This window comes from Schistocerca cancellata, chromosome 7, assembly GCF_023864275.1.
Source record: "Schistocerca cancellata isolate TAMUIC-IGC-003103 chromosome 7, iqSchCanc2.1, whole genome shotgun sequence".
Taxonomy (NCBI): Eukaryota; Metazoa; Arthropoda; class Insecta; order Orthoptera; family Acrididae; genus Schistocerca; species Schistocerca cancellata.
Genome location: NC_064632.1, coordinates 394,258,032 through 394,283,945, shown reverse-complemented (window position 1 = coordinate 394,283,945; position 25,914 = coordinate 394,258,032). Strand labels below are relative to the sequence as shown.

General features: G+C 39.8%; 1 protein-coding gene across 1 annotated transcript in view; it reads left to right on the top strand.

Moving 5' to 3' along the window:
• Positions 1-25,914, top strand: part of LOC126092258 (cilia- and flagella-associated protein 52-like) — a 121,940-nt gene that overhangs the window by 51,298 nt on the left and 44,728 nt on the right. The window contains exon 6 of the mRNA XM_049907768.1: positions 4,422-4,576. Coding sequence (XP_049763725.1) covers positions 4,422-4,576 — 155 coding nt within the window. The remainder of the gene's footprint in view (positions 1-4,421; positions 4,577-25,914) is intronic.

Sequence of the window (25,914 nt, the reverse complement as noted above, 5' to 3'; positions counted from 1 at the left end):
TCAGGTGAAAGGTTTTGTAGGGGGCCTAAGGTTCTGAGGATTCCTTGAAGTTCCGTCTGGACATCAGGAATGGGATTACCTTGGCAAACTTTGTAAGTAGTGTTGTCTGAAAGCTGACGCAGTCCCTCAGCCACATACTCCCGACGATCAAGTACCACAGTCGTGGAACCCTTGTCCGCCGGAAGAATGACGATGGATTGGTCAGCCTTCAGATCATGGATAGCCTGGGCTTCAGCAGTGGTGATGTTGGGAGTAGGATTAAGGTTTTTTAAGAAGGATTGAGAGGCAAGGCTGGAAGTCAGAAATTCCTGGAAGGTTAGGAGAGGGTGATTTTGAGGAAGAGGAGGTGGGTCCCGCTGTGACGGAGGACGGAACTGTTCCAGGCATGGTTCAATTTGGATAGTGTGTTGGGGAGTTGGATCATTAGGAGTAGGATTAGGATCATTTTTCTTCGTGGCAAAGTGATATTTCCAGCAGAGAGTACGGGTATAAGACAGTAAATCTTTGACGAGGGCTGTTTGGTTAAATCTGGGAGTGGGGCTGAAAGTGAGGCCTTTGGATAGGACAGAGGTTTCGGATTGGGAGAGGTGTTTGGAGGAAAGGTTAACTACTGAATTGGGGTGTTGTGGTTCCAGATTGTGTTGATTGGAATTTTGAGGTTTTGGAGGGAGTGGAGCTGGAAGTGGGAGATTGAGTAGATGGGAGAGACTGGGTTTGTGTGCAATGAGAGGAGGTTGAGGTTTGCTGGAAAGGTTGTGAAGGGTGAGTGAGTTGCCTTTCCAGAGGTGGGAAACCAGGAGATTGGATAGTTTTTTAAGGTGGAGGGTGGCATGCTCTTCTAATTGGCGGTTGGCCTGTAGGAGGATGCTCTGAACAACCGGTGTGGATGTGGGAGAGGAAAGATTGAGGACTTTTATTAGGGACAGGAGTTGATGGGTGTGTTGATTGGCTGAGTGGATGTGTAGGTGAAGGATTAGGTGGGTGAGGGCAATGGATTGTTCGGTTTGGAACTGGTATAGGGACTGATGGAAAGAAGGGTTGCAGCCAGAGATGGGAACTTTAAGTGTGAGGCCTTTGGGGGTGATGCCAAATGTCAGACAAGCCTGAGAAAATAAAATATGGGAGTGTAATCTGGCTAGGGCGAAGGCATGTTTGCGGAGGGAATGTAAATAAAACTTGATGGGGTCGTTGTGGAGGTGTTGTGAGGGTGACATGGTACTAGAAGGTGGAAAGTGGAACACGAGGCTGACATGAAAATGAAAATAAATATAAAAATATATGGGGAGAGATAAAGGTAAAACTAGAAAGCAAATGGAGATCTGGTGTGAAAAAAGGCGAAAAAGGGTTGGTTAGAGCTGGGCTATGTTGATCCTGTGGTGAACTTGTGTAGGTAGATAATGATGTGCATAAAGGTTGGGGGGTTGTGTTGCCGCCAAAACACGTTAAAGGGTGGAGAAATACGGGAAAATTTCGAAAAAACTACGTGAGGATGTATTAAAAGGAGTCGTTTGGTGGTGGCAGATTATGGAAATGAAGCTAACAATTGTCTGATGAAGAAATAATGACGGTAAAACCTGTGGAAAGCGGCTGAAAATGATCGGTGATGTAAGAAAAACGGAAATGGAAATAAAGCAAAAGTTATTAAAACCAGCTGAAAAGGTTGTTTAATAGCTGAAAGGAACTGTTTGTGAACTGGAAACGGTGGATTATATAGCAGCGGTAGTGTGGAAAGCGGAAAAAATTTTTTGGCTATGGTTTGGAAGTGGGTTACGTATTATTATGTATTATTGAGTATATATCGGCGGGATAAAATTGTATACTGGATTAGGGTAAAAAAGGAGAAGGTGAATAGAAAGTGAAACTGCTGGCAAAAACAGAAGGAGGAAATAAGACGACAGAAAATACTACGAAATGTAACAGTGACAATAACAATAACAATAACATACGTGATTGTTGGGTTCAAATTAATGATATGAATATAATAGAGGGAAACATTCCTCGTGGGAAAAATATATCTAAAAAGAAAGATGATGAGACTTACCAAACAAAAGCGCTGGCAGGTCGATAGACACACAAACAAACACAAACATACACACAAAATTCTAGCTTTCGCAACCAATGGTTGCCTCGTCAGGAAAGAGGGAAGGAGAGGGAAAGACAAAAGGATTTAGGTTTTAAGGGAGAGGGTAAGGAGTCATTCCAATCCCGGGAGCAGAAAGACTTACCTTAGGGGAAAAAAAGGACGGGTATACACTCGCACACACACACATATCCATCCGCATATACACAGACACAAGCAGACATTTGTAAAGGCAAAGAGTTTGGGCAGAGATGTCAGTCGGGGCGGAAGTACAGAGGCAAAGATGATGTTGAAAGACAGGTGAGGTATGAGCGGCGGCAAATTGAAATTAGAAATTAGCGGAGATTGAGGCCTGGCGGATAGCAAGAAGAGAGGATATGCTGAAGGGCAAGTTCCCATCTCCTGAGCTCTGACAGGTTGGTGTTAGTGGGAAGTATCCAGATAACCCAGACGGTGTAACACTGTGCCAAGATGTGCTGGCCGTGCACCAAGGCATGTTTAGCCACAGGGTGATCCTCATTACCAACAAACACTGTCTGCCTGTGTCCATTCATGTGAATGGACAGTTTGTTGCTGGTCATTCCCACATAGAACGCTTCACAGTGTAGGCAGGTCAGTTGGTAAATCACGTGGGTGCTTTCACACGTGGCTCTGCCTTTGATCGTGTACACCTTCCGGGTTACAGGACTGGAATAGGTGGTGGTGGAAGGGTGCATGGGACAGGTTTTACACCGGGGGCGGTTACAGGGGTAGGAGCCAGAGGGTAGGGAAGGTGGTTTGGGGATTTCATAGGGATGAACTAAGAGGTTACGAAGGTTAGGTGGATGGCGGAAAGACACTCTTGGTGGAGTGGGGAGGATTTCATGAAGGATGGATCTCATTTCAGGGCAGGATTTGAGGAAGTCGTATCCCTGCTGGAGAGCCACATTCAGAATCTGATCCAGTCCCGGAAAGTATCCTGTCACAAGTGGGGCACTTTTGGGGTTCTTCTGTGGAAGGTTCCGGGTTTGAGGAGATGAGGAAGTGGCTCTGGTTATTTGCTTCTGTACCAGGTCGGGAGGGTAGTTACGGGATGCAAAAGCTGTTTTCAGGTTGTTGGTGTAATGGTTCAAGGATTCCGGACTGGAGCAGATTCGTTTGCCACAAAGACCTAGGCTGTAGGGAAGGGACCGTTTGATGTGGAATGGGTGGCAGCTGTGGTAATGGAGGTACTGTTGCTTGTTTGTGGGTTTGATGTGGACGGACGTGTGAAGCTGGCCATTGGACAGGTGGAGGTCAACGTCAAGGAAAGTGGCATGGGATTTAGAGTAGGACCAGGTGAATCTGATGGAACCAAAGGAGTTGAGGTTGGAGAGGAAATTCTGGAGTTCTTCTTCACTGTGAGTCCAGATCATGAAGATGTCATCAATAAATCTGTACCAAACTTTGGGTTGGCAGGCCTGGGTAACCAAGAAGGCTTCCTCTAAGTGACCCATGAATAGGTTGGCATACGAGGGGGCCATCCTGGTACCCATGGCTGTTCCCTTTAATTGTTGGTATGTCTGGCCTTCAAAAGTGAAGAAGTTGTGGGTCAGGATGAAGCTGGCTAAGGTAATGAGGAAAGAGGTTTTAGGTAGGGTGGCAGGTGATCGGCGTGAAAGGAAGTGCTCCATCGCAGCGAGGCCCTGGACATGCGGAATATTTGTGTATAAGGAAGTGGCATCAATGGTTACAAGGATGGTTTCCGGGGGTAACAGACTGGGTAGGGATTCCAGGTGTTCGAGAAAGTGGTTGGTGTCTTTGATGAAGGATGGGAGACTGCATGTAATGGGTTGAAGGTGTTGATCTACGTAGGCAGAGATGCGTTCTGTGGGGGCATGGTAACCAGCTACAATGGGACGGCTGGGATGATTGGGTTTGTGAATTTTGGGAAGAAGGTAGAAGGTACGGGTGCGGGAGCTTCAAGGAATCCTCAAGGAATCCTCAGAACCTTAGGCCCCCTACAAAACCTTTCACCTGACTCCATCAACCTCCTGACCCCACCAACACCCCGCTTGTGGATTTATAGAAACTATTGGGGAATTAATGTTAGCCATGTTAAAAAAAGAAAGAAAATTGCTCTTTAGCTTCTATATTTATCCAAATTATTTTGTTATTTAGTGCAATTTTCAGCACAGATATGAATAATTCTTCCTGGTACATGCAGAAAGATGTAGTGTGTCTAAAAGAAACAGAAACAGTATATGAATATGCTAAAAAATTAAAAACTATTAGATCAGTTAAAATTTAAAAAACATCTATTGTGTAGACTTTGGAAATTATTTTGTGAGTAATTTTAAGACAGACTCAAACATTTTCAAAGGTGTTACTGCACTGGCACTGCTGGATGAGCATACTGTCACTAATATTATTGTAGCTGCGGGTGATGGAAAAGTGGAATTAGTGAAAGAGCACAACCGAGCAATTCTTCATAAACACACTCCTCTTCGCCAGCCCTCAGAGCCTCAGCTTGTTGTAGTAAGTATTTGGTAGTAAGATTTGTAAACTCTTTAAAAAGTGATTTAATGTCATTAATTCAATTTTCTCTTAATGAATGATAATACAACAGATAATTGTCATTTTTTATTTTTGTAGATCATGGTAATTTGCAAAATAGCATGTTTTCATGTAACATCTTGTTTATATTCCGTATTATCAGTAGTTGTTTATATGATGGAATGATCACTTTACATAAAAAATAATAGGTCCTTCTTTCTGGAACATGGAAAAACACTAACACACTTCATCCAGAATTTTCTGATTGTGAACTGTTACATACTTTCATTTGATTTCATTCAGAATTTATGGACAAGTAAATTTGTGTAAGATCTTAAGTTATTCTGCAAGAAATGCTTTGAAAATATATTTATTGAGTTAGTGTAAATACTAATGCAGTCAACAGCACAGTAGCAATAGGCAGAGATACTCAGAATTAACAAATTAGTGATGACTTACGTGTCATATTATTTTACACACTCATCTATCATTCAGCACCTTAACTATATTGTGAGTGCCTGTCTCAACTCTTCCCATTGCTTGTAAATGGTATTTTATTTCCTTTTGCCAAATTAAACATATCATGATTTTTTAATCGGTCAGAAAGATCCAGTTCATTGAACATTCCACTGCAAAGAGGGTATTAAATTCAAGATTTTATAAAACTTGTCATTGATACACTGAAATGATGATTAGGTCCTATTTCAGGCAAAAAGTTGATATTTTAAATGGCTCTGAGCACTATGGGACTCAACATCTTAGGCCATAAGTCCCCTAGAACTTAGAACTACTTAAACCTAACTAACCTAAGGACATCACACACACCCATGCCCGAGGCAGGATTCGAACCTGCGACCGTAGCAGTCCCGCGGTTCCGGACTGCAGTGCCAGAACGATATTTTAAAAAGTTGATATTTTAAAAAGTTAATGTATTCTTCAACTCTGGTAATAGGGGTACACAGAAGGAATGTTAAACTGTTGTGCAGTCAACATTCTGTGCTATCTCCCAGTGTGATCATATGTCATGAGGGATTCAGTGCAATATGAGAACATAAAATAATCACTGTAAGCAACCTGGGCATTTGGGTGCATATCACCTGCTAAAAGAAGGGATATGAACTGCAAGAACACAAGTGTTTGGAGTTGTGGGGCAACCAATGAGCAAAGATTTACGAACTATCATAGAGGAAATTGTGTGTTTAGTAGAAAAGAGGCTGTTGAGCTGATATTCAACTTGTGAAGAACATTTATTTATTAAAACAACATAAATGGCAGATCTAATTGTAACAGAGTGAGGTTGAGCCATCCTACTTGGTCTTGTACCACTCCTGACATAAATAATTTTTTTCTTTTATTTGATCGTGATATGTGGAAAAATTATATGAGAAAGTTACACAGAATAGTTAATTTCTTGTTCAGACCTTATTTTGTCCGATTTGACTATTCACAGTGTAGCTCCTCAATCAGTTATAGTCAGTTTATCTGGAAATAATTTTCACAAACAAATATTCATAATTTGAGAACTGTCAAGCACACGTTGAGGTGAAATTTGCAATGAATGAGTAGTTGTTTGTTTCTATATTGATATAGTTCATTTAACAGCCCTCATTCTCGTCTTCTCCATAAGCATTTTATTTCTTCCAAAAACTTTCTGTTCCAAAAATTCATTGTAATCCAAGTTCTTGTACTTCAAAATATTCATATCTTAAATAATGGCTACTTCTAAAACTCAGTAAAATAATTATTGATTCAGATTTGTCCGGACCCAGTGATGCCCACTTCTTTGACAAGAACTTGTTAGTTTGCTAATTATTCAATTTGGAAAATTTAATTGTTTAGCACATTTGGTGGGCTCTCTGAATCCCCACAGATGTAGAAATTATTTACGTGAAGTAGTACCTATAATTTTGCCCTTTTAACAGTAACACAGATATAGTTAAACAGACTTGCTCTTTGGCTTATTGTAATTTTGTTTTATCTGATTCTGCTCTGATTTGTGTTAGTAATTAATATGTGATACTAAATGTTTAATTTTATTGTTATGGGCATCTATAAGTTGGTATATGAGGCTATGCTTCAGCTAGTCTGCATTAGTCATTTACATTGTCAGTATCTTTGTATCATTATCACTGAATCTGTGTTAAGTAGCCAAATTGAAAATGTCTCTCAGTTGCTAACAGTAAAAATGTATGAGTGAGTTAGTCTGTGGCCAATAGCTAAATTGATAATATTGAGTTGCCAGTATTAGAGCCTGTCCTCACTTAGATATCAAAATGTCAAGTTATGATGCTTAATCACTGATATAGATTGAACAATAGCTATGTGCACTGACAATGTAACTGAAGTAAAGTCCATGTTACTTGCCAGGCAGAACTCATTAGTGAAAATGGCTACTGCGGATGTTGCCACTCTGTCAACATATTAGTAAAATATTAGTATTTATAATGTACCTGGATGGATAAAAAAAACTACTCACCAAGTGGGAGCTGGAGAATATACATACACAGCTATAAAGGTCTGCATGCTTTTGGAGCCATTGGCCCCTTCTTCTGGGAGAATGGTTAAAGGGGAAGTAAGAGAGGTGAAGGAAAGGGGCTGATGAGGTTTATGAAAAGAGGTAGAGTTCAGAAAAGTCACCAAGAACCCATGTCAGGGAGACTTGCCTGTAAATATCCTCTGACATGGAGTTCTCAGTAATAGAAACTGCACCATCACTCAACTGCATGTTCATCAGGTTGAAAGAAATTGTCTTCACAGGGACCTGACTGCCAAGATTTTATGGATGCTCCAAAATCCACAAAGATGGGGCACCATTGTGCTACATTGTCAGCAACATGAAAGCTCCTACATATTTGCTGGCAAAATACCAGGCAGAGATACTAAATCCTTACATGGTTAAATGGCCACATCACATCCACAATTCTATGGATGGATGCTTCAACTTCAGGCTGAATGTTGCAGATATCATGGTGAGCTTTGATGTTGTTTCGTTATTCATCAGGGTGCCTTTATGTGAGTCACTAGAACTCATTGGTATGAAATGTGATGAGATGACCACCAACTTATTCAGGTATATCCTAATCTCTGACTTTCTGTTTAATGGAGAATATTTGGTCAATTGTAGGCAGTTACAATGGCAATTTCTATTTGGAACACTTTGAAAAAGAAGCTGTGATTTCATCCAAATGGAAATCCACCTGCTTTTCCCGCTATGTTGATAAAATATTTATCGTCTGGACCAGTGGAAGAGACAGGTTCCTTGACTTCCTTGTACATCTGGACTCCACACATCCCAACATCAAATTCACAACAGAGACCAAAGCAGAAAGAAGACTACCATTTTTTGACATCATGGTCAAGAGAATAGCTGATGGCACCCTGAGCCACTGTGTGTATTGGAAGAAAATGCACACTGATCTCTATTTGCATACAGATAGCTGCCAACACCCTGCACAGAACAATGGGGTACTAAAAACACTAGTATACAGGGTGCATTCCATTGCAGATGAAGAATTGGAACATTTCAGAACTGTGTTCTGGAAAAATGGTTACTTAAAGTGGCACCACTATAGTATAACCTGTGTAGATGGAAGGAATCACAGAGGTAGAGGTACCCACAGCCTTTATACCACACACTGCTGCACTATCAGGAAAAGTAGGATATATACTGAAAAAGCAGTGGGTAAGAACTCTCTTGTGCATACCCAATAAGACACTGGCATTATTGCGGTGTCAAAGATGACCTCAGTTTGTGGAAGACCAGGGTATATCACATTCCATGCCATTGTGGCATCACATATTTTGGATTAAAGTCTGCACCATCAAAGATCGATGCTGGGCACATCAACAGCACACTCGACTAATGTACTCCAACAACTCAATGGTTACAGAGCACTTTTTCAGAGAATCATGCTTTGGACTATAGATGTACCAGAATTTTAGTGCAGACTTCCAAATACTGGGACAATGTCATTAGAGAAGCCATAAAAATTTTCACCAGGGATAATATTACCATTTGGGACTGTGGCTATAACCTCAGCAATGCTTGTGGACCAGCACTGAGTTTAATTAAGAAGACACTCAGCAAATACAATGATTGGGCAACCATGGTGGATGCAGCAACTACATCAACATTACCACAGAAGCTGACTCTAGCATCTCCATAACTGCCAAAGTGTGCCATTGGGCACAGGGCACAGAAGGAATGTCTTGTGGTGGGAGGAGATACATGTTGGCAACACACCATCAGGTCTCAGTTCGTCAGCATGTGTGACATTGCTGAAATGTCTGATCATCGAAATATTGTGTCTGTTGGGCACTATGGACTGGCAGTGCACCCATGTACTGTTCAATCAACTGATACAACAGGAGAAACTTTAGAATCACAGCATCAATCATAATTATTAGTTCAATCCTGGATTTTCCATTGTTTGATTAATTATTAGTGCCATTTTCATCATACAGCAGATGTGACCAAACTACACTATATGAAATAACGACAGTTTAATACTTTCATTAGTCAGATGAAGTATTCAGTTATCCAAGGTTTGTTTGCATTTATCTTTCTTGTACCTGTATTTGTCTGCTCAACTTCTGTGGTTGACCTTTTTGGAGATGGCCATTCCTCTTTAACTGAACTATCTGTTACGGTATTCATTGTGACTGCATCTGTAGCCTTTGAGAACTGCAAATACATCCCACCATTCCTCAGTACTTCAGTATCCCACTTCTTTTCACATTCATTCTGCCAGACAGGTCTCTTAAACTTCAGTCTATTGTTCATCATTATTAAATTATGACTTGGATTCATATCTGCTCCTGGATATGTCTTGCAATCCAATATCTGATTTTGGACTCTCTGACCATGATATAATCCAGCTGTAATCTTACAATGGCTCCAGGCCTTTTACAAGTATTTTCACCTCCTCTTGTGATTTTTGAACAGTGTATTTGCTATTACTAGGTGAACTTTATTGCAGCTCACTGTTAGTCTTTCTCCTCCCTCATTCCTACTACCACACTCATATTCTCCCCTAACTCTGCCTTCTATTTTTTTGGCTAATAGAGCATTCCATTGACTTACAGTTACTAGATTTTTCTCTCCCTTTATGTACTAAATTATACTTTCAGTACCCTCATTCTCTTTGTCTGTCTGTTCATTTTCTGCTTGCAACATCATCATGTACGGTATGCCTGAACTGTTGTTGTTGGTACTGGTTTGTTGTTAGCTCCAGTGAATATAATCATACAATTAAACTGTTCCTATTCATGAAGAATCCTACTTTCATTACTCTATTTTCCACTGCTGTTGATATTACACTGCATTCATCTCACCAGAAATCCTTATATTCTTTCCATTTCAGTATATTTCATTTAATGCACTGTATATAGAATGAAACTATGCATTTCCATTTTTATATTTTCTAGCTTCTCTACCACGTTCTGATGTCTAGCAATCCACATTATGATTCATAGAATTCATTTCTTATTCAGTCTTTCTCATAGTCCACTTCATTTTGACAGCCTCCTCCCAGAATTTTTTACCAATGGAGAGACCGTTACACTTTTACAGTTGCAGGTAATATGCTCTATGGATACACATTTCTTTTTTGGTAAATGATTCAGCTGTCTTCTGACTGATTTAATGCAGCCCACCATGGATTCATCCCCTGTGCCACCCTCTTCATCTCAGAGTAGCTCTTGCAACCTACATCCTCAATTATTTGCTGGACATATTCCAGTCTCAGTTTTTACCCTCTACAGCTTTCTCTATTACCATGGAAGTTATTCACTGTCTTAACAGATGTCCTATCATCCTATCCCTATTTTTTGTCAGTGTTTTCCACATATTCCTTTCCTTTCCAATTCTTCAGAAAACCTCCTCATTTCACCTGTAGCACCACATCTCACTCAAATGCATTGATTCTCTTCTGTTCCAGTTATCTCACAGTCCACATTTCACTGCAGTACAATTCTATGCTCCAAATGTACATTCTCAGAAATTTCTTTCTCAAATTGTGACCTATCTTTGATACTAGTAGATGTCTCTTGACAAGGAATTTCATTTTTGCCAGTACTATATTGTTTTTGGTATCCTCCTTGCTCCATCCATCATTGGCTATTTTGCTGCCTAGATAGCAGAATTCTTTAACTTCATCTACCTTGTGACCATCAATCCTGGTGGCCGAGCGGTTCTAGGCACTTCAGTCTGGAACCGCGCGACCGCTACGGTCGCAGGTTTGAATCCTGCCTCGGGCATGGATGTGTGTGATGTCCTTAGGTTAGTTAGGTTTAAGTAGTTCTAAGTTCTATGGGACTGATGACCTCAGATGTTAAGTCCCATAGTACTCAGAGCCATTTGAACCATTCAACCATTTGAACCATCAATCCTGATGTTGAGTTTCTTGCTGTTCTCATTTCTGCTACTTCTTGTTACTTTAGTCTTTCTTCCATTTACTCTCAGTCCTTATTCTGTACTCTTTAGACTGATCATACCATCCAGCAGATCATGTAATTCTTCTCCATTTTCACTGATGTCATGAGTAAATCATATTGATATCCTTTCAGCATGAATTTTAATTTCATTCTTGAACCTTTCTTTTATTGCTATCATTGTTTCTTTGATGAATAGATTGAAAACTAGAGGAGAAAGACTGCACCCTTGTCTTACATCCTTTTTAATCCGAACACTTTGTCCTTGGTCTTTCACTGTTATTGTTCCCTCTTGATTCTTTTACATGTTGTACATTACCTGTCTCTCCCTGTAGACCACCCATATTTTCCTTAGAATTCCAAACATCTTGCATTATTTGGCATTGTCAAATGCTTTTTACAGGTCAACAAATCCAATGTATGTGTCTTGATTTTTTTTAGTCCTGCTTTCATTATCAACTGCAACATTAGAACTGCCTCTCTGGTGCCTTTACCTTTCCTAAAGCCAAACTGCTCATCACCTAAGACATCCTCAATTTGGTTTTCCATTCTTCTGTATGTTATTCTCATCACTGCGTAATACAGCAGATATTTTCTTGAAATTCAGATTTCATATCACCAGGCTCATATATTCTACACACCAACATGAATAGTCATTTTGTTACCACATCCCCCCAATGATTTTAGAAATTCTGTCCCTTCTGCCATATTTGATCTTAAGTTTTCCAGAGCCTTTTGAATTCTGATTCCATACTGGATCCCCTATCTCTTCTAAATTGACTCCTGTTTCTTCTTCTATCACATCAGACATATCTTCCCCATCATAGAGGCCTTCAGTACACTCTTTTCACCTATCCTCCCTCTCCTCTGCATTTAACAGTGGAATTCCCATTGCACTCGTAATGTTACCACATTTGTTTTTAATTTCAGTGAAGGTTGTTTTGACTTTTTTGTATACTGAGTGGGTCATTACTTCTTTTTTGATTTCTTCACATTTTTCATGCAGCCATTTTGTCTTATCTTCCCTGCATTTCATATTTATTTCATTCCTCAGCGACTTGTATTTCTGTATTCCTGAATTTCACTGAATATTTTTTTACTTCTTTCTTTCATTGATCAGTGGAAGTAATTCTTCTGTTACCCATGGTTTCTTCACAGTTAACTTGTTTGTACCTATGCTTTTCTTTCCAACTTTTTAGAAATGTCCATTCCTCTACAGCTGTACTGTCTACTGTGCTGTTCCTTACTGCAGTGGCAGTAGCCTTAGAGAACTTCAGATGTATCTCTTCATTCCTTAGTACTTCTGTATCCCACTTCTTTGCACAGTGATTCTTCCTGACTTATCTCTTAAACCTTAACCTACTCTTTATCACAAATATATTGTGATCTGAGTCTATATCTCCTCCTGGGTATGCCTTACAATTAAGTATCTGATTTCAGAATCTCTGTCTGACCATGATGTCATCTAACTGAAATGTTCTGTATTTATTGTTCTGCTCCTCTTGTAATTCTTGAACAGAGTATTTGCTGTTACTAGCTGAAATTTGTTACAGAACTCAGTTAGTCTTTCTACTCTCTCATTCCTAGTTCCACATATATGTCTGCTTGTGTCTGTATATGTGTGGATGGATATGTGTGTGTGTATGAGTGTATACCCGTCCTTTTTTCCCCATAAGGTAAGTCTTTCCGCTCCCGGGACTGGAATGACTCCTTACCCTCTCCCTTAAAACCCACATCCTTTCGTCTTTCCCTCTCCTTCCCTCTTTCCTGATGAGGCAACAGTTTGTTGCGAAAGCTTGAATTTTGTGTGTATGTTTGTGTTCGTTTGTGTGTCTGTCGACCTGCCAGCACTTTCATTTGGAAGTCACATCATCTTTGTTTTTAGATATATTTATTTATTTAGTCATCTGTGGACATTTTAAAATGTATGGATGTTGTCAGTTTGTGTACATTCATATATTTATACAGTTTGCTGTTACATGTATTTAAACATTGTGACATATAAGTTATTTACAGTCCTTATCAAAACATCACATATAGTTTAATATTGTGAAAGAAGAGTTATTTACAATCATTTTGTACTAAGGAATTCACTTATAGTGTAAAAGCAATGTTCCTGCAAAAACAATTTAAGATTGTTCCTAAAGCAGTACATGTTATCTGTTTCTTTTATTTTCTGTGGTAGTTTATCATACAGTTTTACACCTTCATACAATAAGCTATTTTTACTCTTATGTTTATTCTTCCTGTCTAGGTGAAGACAGTGACTTGTTCTTGTACTATAGTTATGAAAACTGCTATTTGTGTTATAATTTTCTATGTTTTTCTTGATGTACACTATGGTTTGGAGTATAAATTTACAAGGAACAGTTAGAATTTCTAACATTTTGAAAAGTTCTCTGCAGTGGGGCCACTTACTGCTTTTCATTATAATTATTAATGCTCTCCTTTGCATTTTAAATACTGTTTGTAAATTCTGAGCACTGTTCCCCAGAAAATAATACTATAACTGATTACTGAATGAACATAACTAAAGTATACAGTTCTCAAACATTCATTACTGCATGCGAATACAAGGACACTAAGTGCATAACATGTTGTGGATATCTTTTTCGAGAGTTTCGTAGCATGTTCATTCCACTTCATTTGGCTGACAGTGTGAAACCCTAAGAATTTTGTTGTAGATACATAATATATGGGGATGTTGTCTAGTTTTAAATTTAAGAGACTCTGTTTTCTGTTCATTCTAAAGGATATTGTATTTGTTTTCTATATGTTGAGAGTTACTTTGTTTTCCTGAGACCATCTGTGAACATTCCTCAGCACTTCAGTAGAATTTTCCAGCATTTGTGCTGGTGTCTTACTGGTGATTACTATGTTGCTGTCATCAGGAAACAATATCTTCTCTCAGTGGCTGATATGTTGTCGGAAATCATTTATATACACCAGAAACAATACTGGGCCCAGTACACTTCCTTGGGGGACCCCAGTATTGATATATTGTGGATCAGGTAATTGTTTCTCAATGGTCTTTGATCCACTGGGGACATTTGTGATATCTACTGACTGTACTCTGTTTTCTAGATATGAATGAAACCATTTGAGAACCACTACCCTTACTCCTAGTGCCTCTAACTTATGCAACAGCTTCTGGTGGTCAACTCTATCGAATGCCTTAGACAGGTCTAGGAAAAGGTCAGTTACATAGCTATTCTCATCTAGTGCTCCTAAAACTGATGCCGATAAGATCAACCCTATCACTGAAATTTTCACAGTACCTCATTCTCTGCCCTAACTTCATATTCATAATGAATCCTGGCCCTGTTATTCCACTATCTACTGTGGCTGATATTGCCCTATGCTCATCTGACCAGAAATCCTTGCCTTCTTTAAATTTCATTCACTGACCCTCACTATATCTAGACTGAGCCTACACAGTAGTTGTCTTTAATGCAGTGGTTGCCATTGCCTTCTGTATCCTCACACTATTGATCATTGCTAATTCTTCCACTCCCACCACTAGCACAAGAGGCTGCCACAACCTTTGCCTGCTTCCTCCACCCTCTTTGAAACAAGAACTACAAAGATTTTAATCTGATGTAGTCAAGAGTAATGCTGTGGTGTTTGCGGTCATTGTCAAATGGACCTTATAGATGAAATTAAAGGATAACTGAGATACCTTGTCAAAACTGTGGTAAGCTACAGTAAGCTAAGAGAGACTGGCATGCATGAAGGGGCTGAGAAGTCATGCTCTCCTCATTCCAATGTGAATGGAAAAAGATAGTGGCTCATATTCATACAAAATACTCTCATCCTTGCACTATACAATTACTTAACAAAATATACAGATTGTTTCATAATCTTTGCGTCAACTTTTGAGTGAATTCACCACCCCTGGAATTATGAAATGTCACCAAACAAGCTCTGCCTACTAATCAGTAGAGCTGCATCTGCATACTGCAACTAGCCATTAGCAAGGAAAGTGTTCATTGCACAGAAGCGAGCTTTAAGAATTATATGTGGATTGCGTAATCTTAAAATATACACAACTACATGCCAATATATTTTTTCTCTCATGTGTTTTGTTTGTAAAAATATAGATATATTTCAACCAAACAGTAATTGTCATGAGCATAACACACGGAGGAAGAATGACATACACAGTGAACTCAGAAATTTGAGCTTGGCACAAAAGGGTGTCCACTACACTGGAGCAAAACTCTTCAATGCTCTTCCTCCTGAAATAAAGACAAAGATTCATAACAATAATGAGTTTAAGAAACCTCTAAAAATATTTGTGCTAGAAAAAGCTTTTTACAGTCTAGATGAATTTTTAACTAAATAAATTGTAATATTTTAATACTATATAATACAGGTTGACATAATGCCACTATGAATTTTATTTAACCTGAGCTCTGTAACTGTGTGTGCTCCATATCTGTTTTCTGTAGTGTTTTAATGATTCTAAGAAAATATGTATTTTCTTTTTCTGTATTGCTGCCCAAAGAATTTACTGTATAAATTTTATATAATTATGTACTCAAATTTCTGTATATGCTACAAGATTATCAGATTGTACTTGTAAAAAACTGACTCGTTCCACGTCCTTGTGTATCCAACACAGTTGGACCTATGGAACACGAAATAAATCAAATCAAATCAAATCAAATCCATCCTTGCTATTAGGGGGTGAAGAAAAAAATCATACAGGGTGGTCCATTGATTGTGACTGGGCCAAATATCTCACAAAATAAATGTCAAACGAAAAAACTACAAAGAACGAAACTTGTCTAGCTTGAAGGGGAAACCATATGGCGCTATGGTTGGCCCACTAGATGGCACTGCTATAGGTCAAATGGATATCAACTGTGTTTTTTTTTTAAATAGGAACCCCCATTTTTTATTAGATATTCTTGTAGTGCGTAAAGAAATATGAATCTTTTAGTTGAACCACTTTTTTCATTTTTTGATAGATAGCACTGTAATAGTCACAAACATATGGCTCACAATTTTAGATGAACAGTTGGTAGCAGGTAGGTTTTCTAAATTAAAATATGGAACGTAGGTACGTTTGAATATTTTATTTCGGTTGTTCCAGTGTGATACATGTACCTTTGTGAACTTATCATTTTTCAGAATGCAGGCTGTTACAATGTGATTACCTGTAAATACCACATTAATGCAATAAATACTCAAAATGATGTCCTTCAACCTCAGTGCATTTGGCAATACGAATAATGACAGTCCTCTCAACAGTGAGTATTTCGCCTTCCATAATGTTTGCACATGAATTGACAATGCAATGATGCATGTTGTTAGGCATTGTCGGTGGATCATGATAGCAAATATCCTTCAACTTTCCCCACAGAAAGAAATCCAGGGACGCCAGATCCGGTGAACGTGCGGGCCTTGGTATGATGCTTCAACAACCCATCCACCTGTCATGAAATATGTTATTCAATACCGCTTCAACTGCACACAAGCTATGTGCCAGACATCCATCATGTTGGAAGTACATTGCCATTCTGTCATGCAGTGAAACATCTTGTAGTAACATCGGTAGAACATTACATAGGAAATCAGCATACATTGCACCATTTAGATTGCCATTGATAAAATGGGGGCCAATTATCCTTCCTCCCACAATTCCACACCATACATTAACCCACCAAGGTCGCTGATGTTCCACTTGTCACAGCCATCGTGGATTTTCCATTGCCCAATTGTGCATATTATGCTGCTTTACGTTACCCCTGTTGGTGAATGACGCTTTGTCACTAAATAGAACATGTGCAAAAAATCTGTCAATGTCCCGTAATTTATCATGTGCCCAGTGGCAGAACTGTACATGACGTTCAAAGTCATCGCCATGCAATTCCTGGTGCATAGAAATATGGTACGGGTGCAATCAATGTTGATGTAGCATTCTCAACATTAACGTTTTTGAGATTCCCGATTCTTGCACAATTTGTCTGCTACTGATGTGTGGATTAGCCATGGCAGCAGCTAAAACACCTACTTGGGCATCATCATTTGTTGCAGGTCGTGGTTGTTGTTTCACATGTGACTGAACACTACCTGTTTCCTTAAATAACGTAACTATCTGGTGAATGGTCCGGACACTTGGATGATATCATCCAGGATACCGAGCAGCATACATAGCACATGCCTGTTGGGCATTTTGATCAAAATACCCATACATCAACATGATATTGACCATTTCCGCAATTGGTGAACAGCCAATTTTAACACGGGTAACGTATCATGAAGCAAATACTATCCACACGCGGAATGTTACGTGATACCATGTACTTATACATTTGTGACTATTACAGCACCATCTATCACAAAGCAAAAAAAGTGGTCCAACTAAAACGTTCATATTTCTTTACTTACTACATGAATATGTAATAAAAAATGGGGGTTCCTATTTAAAAAAACACAGTTGATATCCGTTTGACCTGTGGCAGTGCCATCTAGCAGGCCAACCATAGCGCCATCTGGTTTCCCCCTTCAAGCTAGATGCGTTTTGTTCTTTTTAGTTTTTTTGTTTGATGAGTGTATGCTTATTTCGTGAGATATTTGGCCCGGTCACTATCAATGGACCACCCTGTAAATATATTACCTCATCCACCCATAGCAAGGATGGATGAACAGCAAACTCATTATTAAGATTTTCTTGTTAAAATTGTTCTGTCAATTTACTGGGGTACATAGTATGCAGACGTTGTTGTTGTTGTTGTTGTGATCTTCAGTCTAGAGACTGGTTTGATGCAGCTCTCCATACTACCCTATCGTGTGCTAGCTTCTCCATCTCCAAGTACCTACTGCAACCTACATCCTTCTGAATCTGCTTAGTGTATTCATCTCTTGGTCTCCCTCTACAATTTTTACTCTCCATGCTGCCCTCCAATCCTAAACTGTTGATTCCTTGATGCCTTAGAACGTGTCCTACCATCCAATCCCTTCTCCTAGTCAAGTCATGCCACAAATTCCTCTTCTCCCCAATTCTATTCAGTACCTCATTAGTTACATGATCTACTCATCTAATCTTCAGCATTCTTCTGTAGGATCATATTTCGAAGGTTTCTATTCTCTTCTTGCTCAAAGTATTTATCTTCTGTTTCACTTCCATACATGCCTACACTCCACACAAATACTTTCAGAAAACACTTCCTGACACTTAAATCTATACTCAATGTTAACAAACTTCTCTTCTTCAGAAACAAATTCCTTGCCATAGCCACTCTACATTTTATATCCTCTCTAGATGACCATCATCAGTTATTTTGCTCCCATGTAGCAAAACACATCTATGGCTTGAAGTGTCCCATTTCCTAACATAAATCTCTCAGCATCACCTGGTTTACTTTGACTACATTCCATTATCCTCGTTTTGTTTTTGTTCATGTTCATCTTATATCCTTCTTTCAAGACACTGTCCATTCTGCACAAATGCTCCTCTATGTCCTTTGCTGTCTCCGAGAGAATTACAATGTCATCAGCAAACCTCAAAGTTTTTATTCCTTCTCCATGGATTTTAATTCCTACGCCAAATTTTTCTTTTGTTTCCTTTACTGCTTGCTCAGTATATAGATTGAATAACATCAGGGATAGGCTACAACCCTGTCTCACTCCATTCCCAACCACTGCTTCCCTTTCATGAACATCAACTCTTATAACTGCCATCTGGTTTCTGTACAAATTGTAAATAGCATTTTACTCCCTGTATTTCACCCCTGCCACCTTCAGAATTTGAAAGAGAGTATTCCAGTCAACATTGTCAAAAGCTTTCTCTAACTCCAGAAATGCTAGAAATTTAGATTTGCCTTTCCTTAATCTGTCATCTAAGATAAGTTGTACAGTTAGTATTGCCTCACAGGTTCCAACATTTCTACAGAATCCAAACTGATCTTCCCTGAGGTCAGCTTCTACCAGTTTTTCCATTCATCTGTAAGGAATTCATGTTGGTATTTTGCAGCCGTGACTTACGAAAACTGATAGTTCAGTAATTTTCACACCTTTCTTTGGGATTGGAATTATTATATCCTTTTTGAAGTCTGAGGGTATTTTGCCTGTCTCATACATCTTGCTCACCAGAGGACAGAGTTTTGTCATGGCTAGCTCTCCAAAGGTCGTCAGTAGTTCCAGTGGAATGTTTTCTACTCCCGGGGCCTTGTTTCAACTTAGATCTTTCAGCACTCTGTCAAACTCTTCACACAGTATCATGCCTCCCATATCATCTTCATCTACGGCCTCTTTCAGCTCCATAATATTGCGCTGAAGTACACTGCCCTTGTGTAGACCCTCTATACACTCCTTCCAGCTTTCTGCCTTCCCTTATTTGCTTGGAACTGGTTTTCCATCTGAGCTCTTGATATTCATACAAGTGGTTCTCTTTTCTCCAAAGGTCTCTTCATTTTTCTTGTAGGCAGTATCTATCTTACCCCTAGCCTCTACATCCTTACATTTATCCTCTAGCATTCCCTGCTTAGTCATTTTGCACTTCCTGTTTACCTCATTTTTGAGACATTTGTATTCATTTTTGCCTGCTTCATTTACTGCATTTTTATACTTTCTCCTTTCATCAATTAAATTCAGTATCTCTTCTGTTACCCAAGGATTTCTACCAGCCCTCATCATTTTACCTACTTGATCCTCTGCTGTCTTTACTATTTTATCTCTCAAAGCTACCCTTTCTTCTTCTACTGCATTTCTTTCCCCCATTCTTGCCAGTTGTTCTCTAATGCTCTCTCTGAATCTCTCTACAAACTCTGGTTCTTTCAGTTCAGCCAGGTCCCATCCCCTTAAATTGCTGCCTTTTTGCAGTTTATTCAGTTTTAATCTACAGTTCATAACCAATAGATTGTGGCCAGAGACAACATCTGCCCCTGGAAATGTCTTACAATTTAAAATCTAGTTCCTAAGTCTCTGTCTTACCATTATATAATCTATCTGAAACCTTACAGTGTCTCCAGGCCTCTTCCAAGTATACAACCTTCTTTCATGATTAAGTTATGCTCTGTACAAAATTCTACCAGGAGGCTTCCTCTTTCATTCCTTGCCCCTATTCTATATTCCCCTACTACTTATCCTTCTCTTCCTTTTCCTACTATTGAATTCCAGTACACCATGACTACTAAATTTTCATTTCCCTTCACTATCTGAATAATTTCTTTTATCTCACCATACATTTCTTCAATCTCTTCATCTGCAGCACTAGTTGGCATATAAATTTGTAATACTGTTGTAGGCATGGACTTCATGTCTATCTTGGCTACAGTAATCCATTCACTATGCTGTTTGTATGCAGATATATTGCTATGCCATCACCGGCTCTATGTTGCTGGTGTGGATACTGATTCACTTTTGTATGGTATTTTGCCTGGCAATATAAGCTCAGCCACTAAATTACCATAAGGGCCCGGTGGTGGCATAATGTAATGCAAAACTGGTTGCCTCTGGAATAAATAAGAGATGAAAATACAGCTGTTTGTTTATTTATGGCTGTTTAAGAGTAAGTGGCTCTAAACAGAGAAAGATATTTTAGAAGTGAATCAGGAACATTAATTTTTCCTTCTCACAGAGCAGAGGATTCAGTTACAGGTAACAAACATTGCATAAGCATGCCACAGAGTGCCTATGCTTGTTGCCTCTCAGGTACAAATCCAATAATAAAGGATGGCTGGTGTTACTGAGAAGCATTGCATTGGCAACATTTGGAACACAAGAGAGTGCCTGGAGATTGTTATGTTACCTGCTGACAAAGGCAATGCCACTTTTGTTATCTCCCATGGGGACTACACCTAGAAGATGCAGATCCTGCTAAATGATGACTGCTACAGGAAGATTAATACTGACCACACCAAGAAGTCAGAGAACAAGAAGTAGTCAGAGAACAAGACCAGGGCACTTCTCAAAGAACTGGAGTTACCAGAGGGTGTCATCAAGGAGTTGTCACTACAAGGACCTATACCACCAAGACTGTATAGGCTCCCCAAGGTCCACAAAGATGAGATGCCATTAGCCTCACTGTTAGCAACATCACAGCTCCTACATATTTGCTGGAAAAATACCTCACAGAGATAATAAATTCTTATGTGGGTGAATTTCCACATCAAATCTGCAATTCTGTGGGTTTTTTGAAATGCTTCAACAACTTCAGGCTGAAGGTCTCAAATATCATGATGAGCTTTGACATCATTGTTTTAACACCAGGGAACTCATTGGTCAGAAATATCATGAGAAGACTGCTGACATATTCACACATGTTCTAATTTACACATATTTTCTATTTAATGGAGAATACTATGAGCAAACAGAGGGAGTCACAATGGGTAGACCACTGTCTCCAGTGGTTGAGGATTGGTACATGGAACACTTCAAGGAAGAGGTCCTGATGACACCCAAGTGGAAGCCCATCTGACTTTTCAGCTCTGTGAATGACACATTCATCATATGCCTACCTAGGAGTAACAAATTCCTGGACTTCATTGCACATCCGCACTCAATACATCCTAACATCTAATTCGCTATTGAGAACAAAGGAGAAGGCAGAGTACCATTCCTGGATGTCACAGTCAAGAGAAGAGGGGATGGCACCCTGTGCCACAATGTGTATTGGAAGAAAATGCACACTGTTCTGCATTTACACACAAATGGCTATCACCACCCTGCACAGAGGAATATGGTGCTAAAACTTTAGTACACACAGTGGGCACACCATCTCAGATGCAGTATCGTTCCCAGAACCGATCGCGGTCCTCTGGTTTGGAGCCAAGTGGAAGGCTTAAACCAGAGGCTCAGACGATTCTGCGGAGATCTGGGGTGCAAATTTCTCGACCTCCGCTATCGGGTGGAGTAATGTAGGGTCCCCCTGAATAGGTCAGGCGTGCACTACACGCCGGAAGTGGCTACAAGGGTAGTGGAGTACGTGTGGAGTGCACATAGGGGTTTTTTAGGTTAGAGAATCCCCTCCCTAGGCCCGACAAGACGCCTCCTGAGACGCGGCAAGGTAGGAGTAGGCAAAATGCAATGGGGAATAACAATATTAATGTGCTAATAGTAAACTGCAGGAGCGTCTATAGAAAGGTCCCAGAACTGCTCTCATTAATAAACGGTCACAACGCCCATATAGTACTAGGGACAGAAAGTTGGCTGAAACCAGATGTAAACAGTAATGAAATCCTAAACTCAGATTGGAATGTATACCACAGAGACAGGCTGAACAGTGATGGGGGAGGCGTGTTTATAGTGATAAGAAGTGCAATAGTATCGAAGGAAATTGATGGAGATCCGAAATGTGAAATGATTTGGGTGAAGGTCACGGTTGAAGCAGGCTCAGACATGGTAATTGGATGTCTCTATAGGTCCCCTGGCTCAGCAGCTGTTGTGGCTGAGCACCTGAAGGATAATTTGGAAAATATTTCGAGTAGATTTCCCCACCATGTTATAGTTCTGGGTGGAGATTTTAATTTGCCGGATATAGACTGGGAGACTCAAACGTTCATAACGGGTGGCAGGGACAAAGAATCCAGTTAAATTTTATTAAGTGCTTTATCTGAAAACTACCTTGAGCAGTTAAACAGAGAACCGACTTGTGGTGATAACATATTAGATCTTCTGGTGACAAACAGACCCGAACTATTTGAAAAGTTAACGCAGAACAGGGAATCAGCAATCATAAAGCGGTTACGGCATCGATGATTTCAGCCGTAAATAGGAATATTAAAAAGGGTAGGAAGATTTTTCTGTTTAGAAAAAGTGACAAAAAGCAGATTTCAGAGTACCTGTTGGCTCAACACAAAAGTTTTGTCTCAAGTACAGATAGTGTTGAGGATCAGTGGACAAAGTTCAAAACCGTCATACATTATGCATTAGATGAGTATGTGCCAAGCAAGATCGTAAGAGATGGAAAAGAGCCACCGTGGTACAACAACCAAGTTAGAAAACTGCTGCGGAAGCAAAGGAAACTTCACAGCAAACATAAACATAGCCAAAGCCTTGCAGACAAACAAAAATTACGCGAAGCGAAATGTAGTGTGAGGAGGGCTATGCGAGAGGCGTTCAATGAATTCAAAAGTAAAGTTCTATGTACTGACTTGGCAGAAAATCCTAAGAAAATTTGGTCTTATGTCAAAGCGGTCGGTGGATCAAAACAAAATGTTCAGACACTCTGTGACCAAAATGGTACTGAAACAGAGGATGACAGACTAAAGGCCAAAATACTAAATGTTTTTTTCCATAGTTGTTTCACAGAGGAAGATTGCACTGTAGTTCCTTCTCTAGACTGTCGCACAGATGACAAAATGGTAGATATCAAAATAGACGACAGAGGGATAGAGAAACAATTAAAATCGCTCAAAAGAGGAAAGGCCTCTGGACCTGATGGGATACCAGTTCAATTTTACACAGAGTACGAGAAGGAACTTGCCCCCCTTCTTGCAGCGGTGTACCGTAGGTCTCTAGAAGAGTGTAGCATTCCAAAGGATTGGAAAAGGGCACAGGTCATCCCCGTTTTCAAGAAGGGACATCGAACAGATGTGCAGAACTATAGACCTATATCTCTAACGTCGATCAGTTGTAGAATTTTGGAACACGTATTATGTTAGAGTATAATGACTTTTCTGGAGACTACTACTCTGTAGGAATCAGCATGGGTTTCGAAAAAGACGGTCATGTGAAACCCAGCTCGCGCTATTCATCCACGAGACTCAGAGGGCCATAGACACGGGTTCACAGGTAGATGCCGTGTTTCTTGACTTCCGCAAGGCGTTCAACACAGTTCCCCACAGTCGTTTAATGAACAAAGTAAGAGCATATGGACTATCAGACCAATTGTGTGATTCGATTGAGGAGTTCCTATATAACAGGACGCAGCATGTTATTCTCAATGGAGAGAAGTCTACCGAAGTAAGAGTGATTTCAGGTGTGCCCCAGGGGAGTGTCATAGAACCGTTGCTATTCACAATATACATAAATGACCTGGTGGATGACATCGGAAGTTCACTGAGGCTTTTTGCAGATGATGCTGTGGTGTATCGAGAGGTTGTATCAAATGGAAAATTGTACTGAAATGCAGGAGGATCTGCAGCGAATTGACGCATGGTGCAGGGAATGGCAATTGAATCTCAATGTAGACAAGTGTAATGTGCTGCGAATACACAGAAAGATAGATCCTTTATCATTTAGCTACAAAATAGCAGGTTAGCAACTGGAAGCAGTTAATACCATAAATTATCTGGGAGTACGCATTAGGAGTGATTTAAAATGGAATGATCATATAATGCTGATCGTCGGTAAAGCAGATGCCAGACTGAGATTCATTGGAAGAATCCTAAGGAAATGCAATCCGAAAACAAAGGAAGTAGGGTACAGTACGCTTGTTCGCCCACTGCTTGAATACTGCTCAGCAGTGTGGGATCCGTACCAGATAGGGTTGATACAAGACATAGAGAAGATCTAACGGAGAGCAGCGCGCTTCGTTACAGGATCATTTAGTAATCGCGAAAGCGTTATGGAGATGATAGATAAACTCCAGTGGAAGACTCTGCAGGAGAGACGCTCAGTAGCTCGGTACGGGCTTTTGTCAAAGTTTCGAGAACATACCTTCACCGAAGAGTCAAGCAGTATATTGCTCCCTCCTACGTATATCTCGTGAAGAGACCATGAGGATAAAATCAGAGAGATTAGAGCCCACACAGAGGCATTCCGACAATCCTTCTTTCCACGAACAATACGAGACTGGAATAGAAGGGAGAACCGATAGAGGTACTGAAGGTACCCTCCGCCACACACCATCAGGTGGCTTGCGGAGTATGGATGTAGATGTAGATGTAGATGTAGATGCAGAACTGGAACACCTCAGAACTGTGTTCTGAAAAAAAAAAAAAAAAAAAAAAAAAAACAGATACTCAGAATGGCAGTTTAAGCACACTCTTTGCCCTACCACTATGGTGGAGATGGAAGATGTCATGGAGGAAGAGGTAGCCACAGTCTCTATAGTGTACACCAGCACACTATTGGGAAAAGTTGAATGTATACTGAAAAAGCACTGCTCACCCAATAAAACATGGGCATTACTAGGAAATCAAAGATGACCTTGGTTTGTGGAAGGCTGGGGTACATCAGATTCTGTGCCATGTTAAAAGACACATATTGGACAAAGAGTGCACACCACTGAAGATCAATGCCAGTATCACCAAGAACATACTCAACTAATGTACCCCAACAAGTTGGCAGTCATAGAGCACTGTTTGTCAGAGAATCATGCTATGGAATATGAACATACAAGGATTTTAACACAGACTTTCAAATACTGGGGCAGTGTCATTATAAAAGCTACTGAAATTTGCACTAGAGATAATCTTGATAGTTGAAACTGTGGCTACAACCTCAGAAAGGCTGGGGAACCAGCAATGCATCTAATTAAGAAGATGCTCAGCAAACACAATAATCATATTACCAGGATGGACAAAGTAACTACATTGATGCTACTACTGATGCCAAAGCAAATGTTTTCACAACTGCAAACTGTAGAACTGCTTGTGGTGGGAGGGGTTATAAGTCAGCCAAATGGCATCAGAAGCTCAGTTGGTCAGCACATGCGACAATGGAAATGTATCTGATCACTGAAATAGTGTGCTTGTTGGACACCATGGTCTGGCATTACACACATGGACTGTTCAGTTAAGGTTGGTGCTGTTCCTTCATTTGTGAGTTCTTCATTGCTGTCTCTTGCTTTACAGGTGGCTGCATTCCTCAGTTACTGTTAGTACAAAACCATTAATCTGTATTGCTTGCCTCTTTCATATTTGGTAAATCAGAGTACCTCTAAACATTATTAATTATTACTGTTTTACCTTTCAGGGAATATTGACACTTCCCTT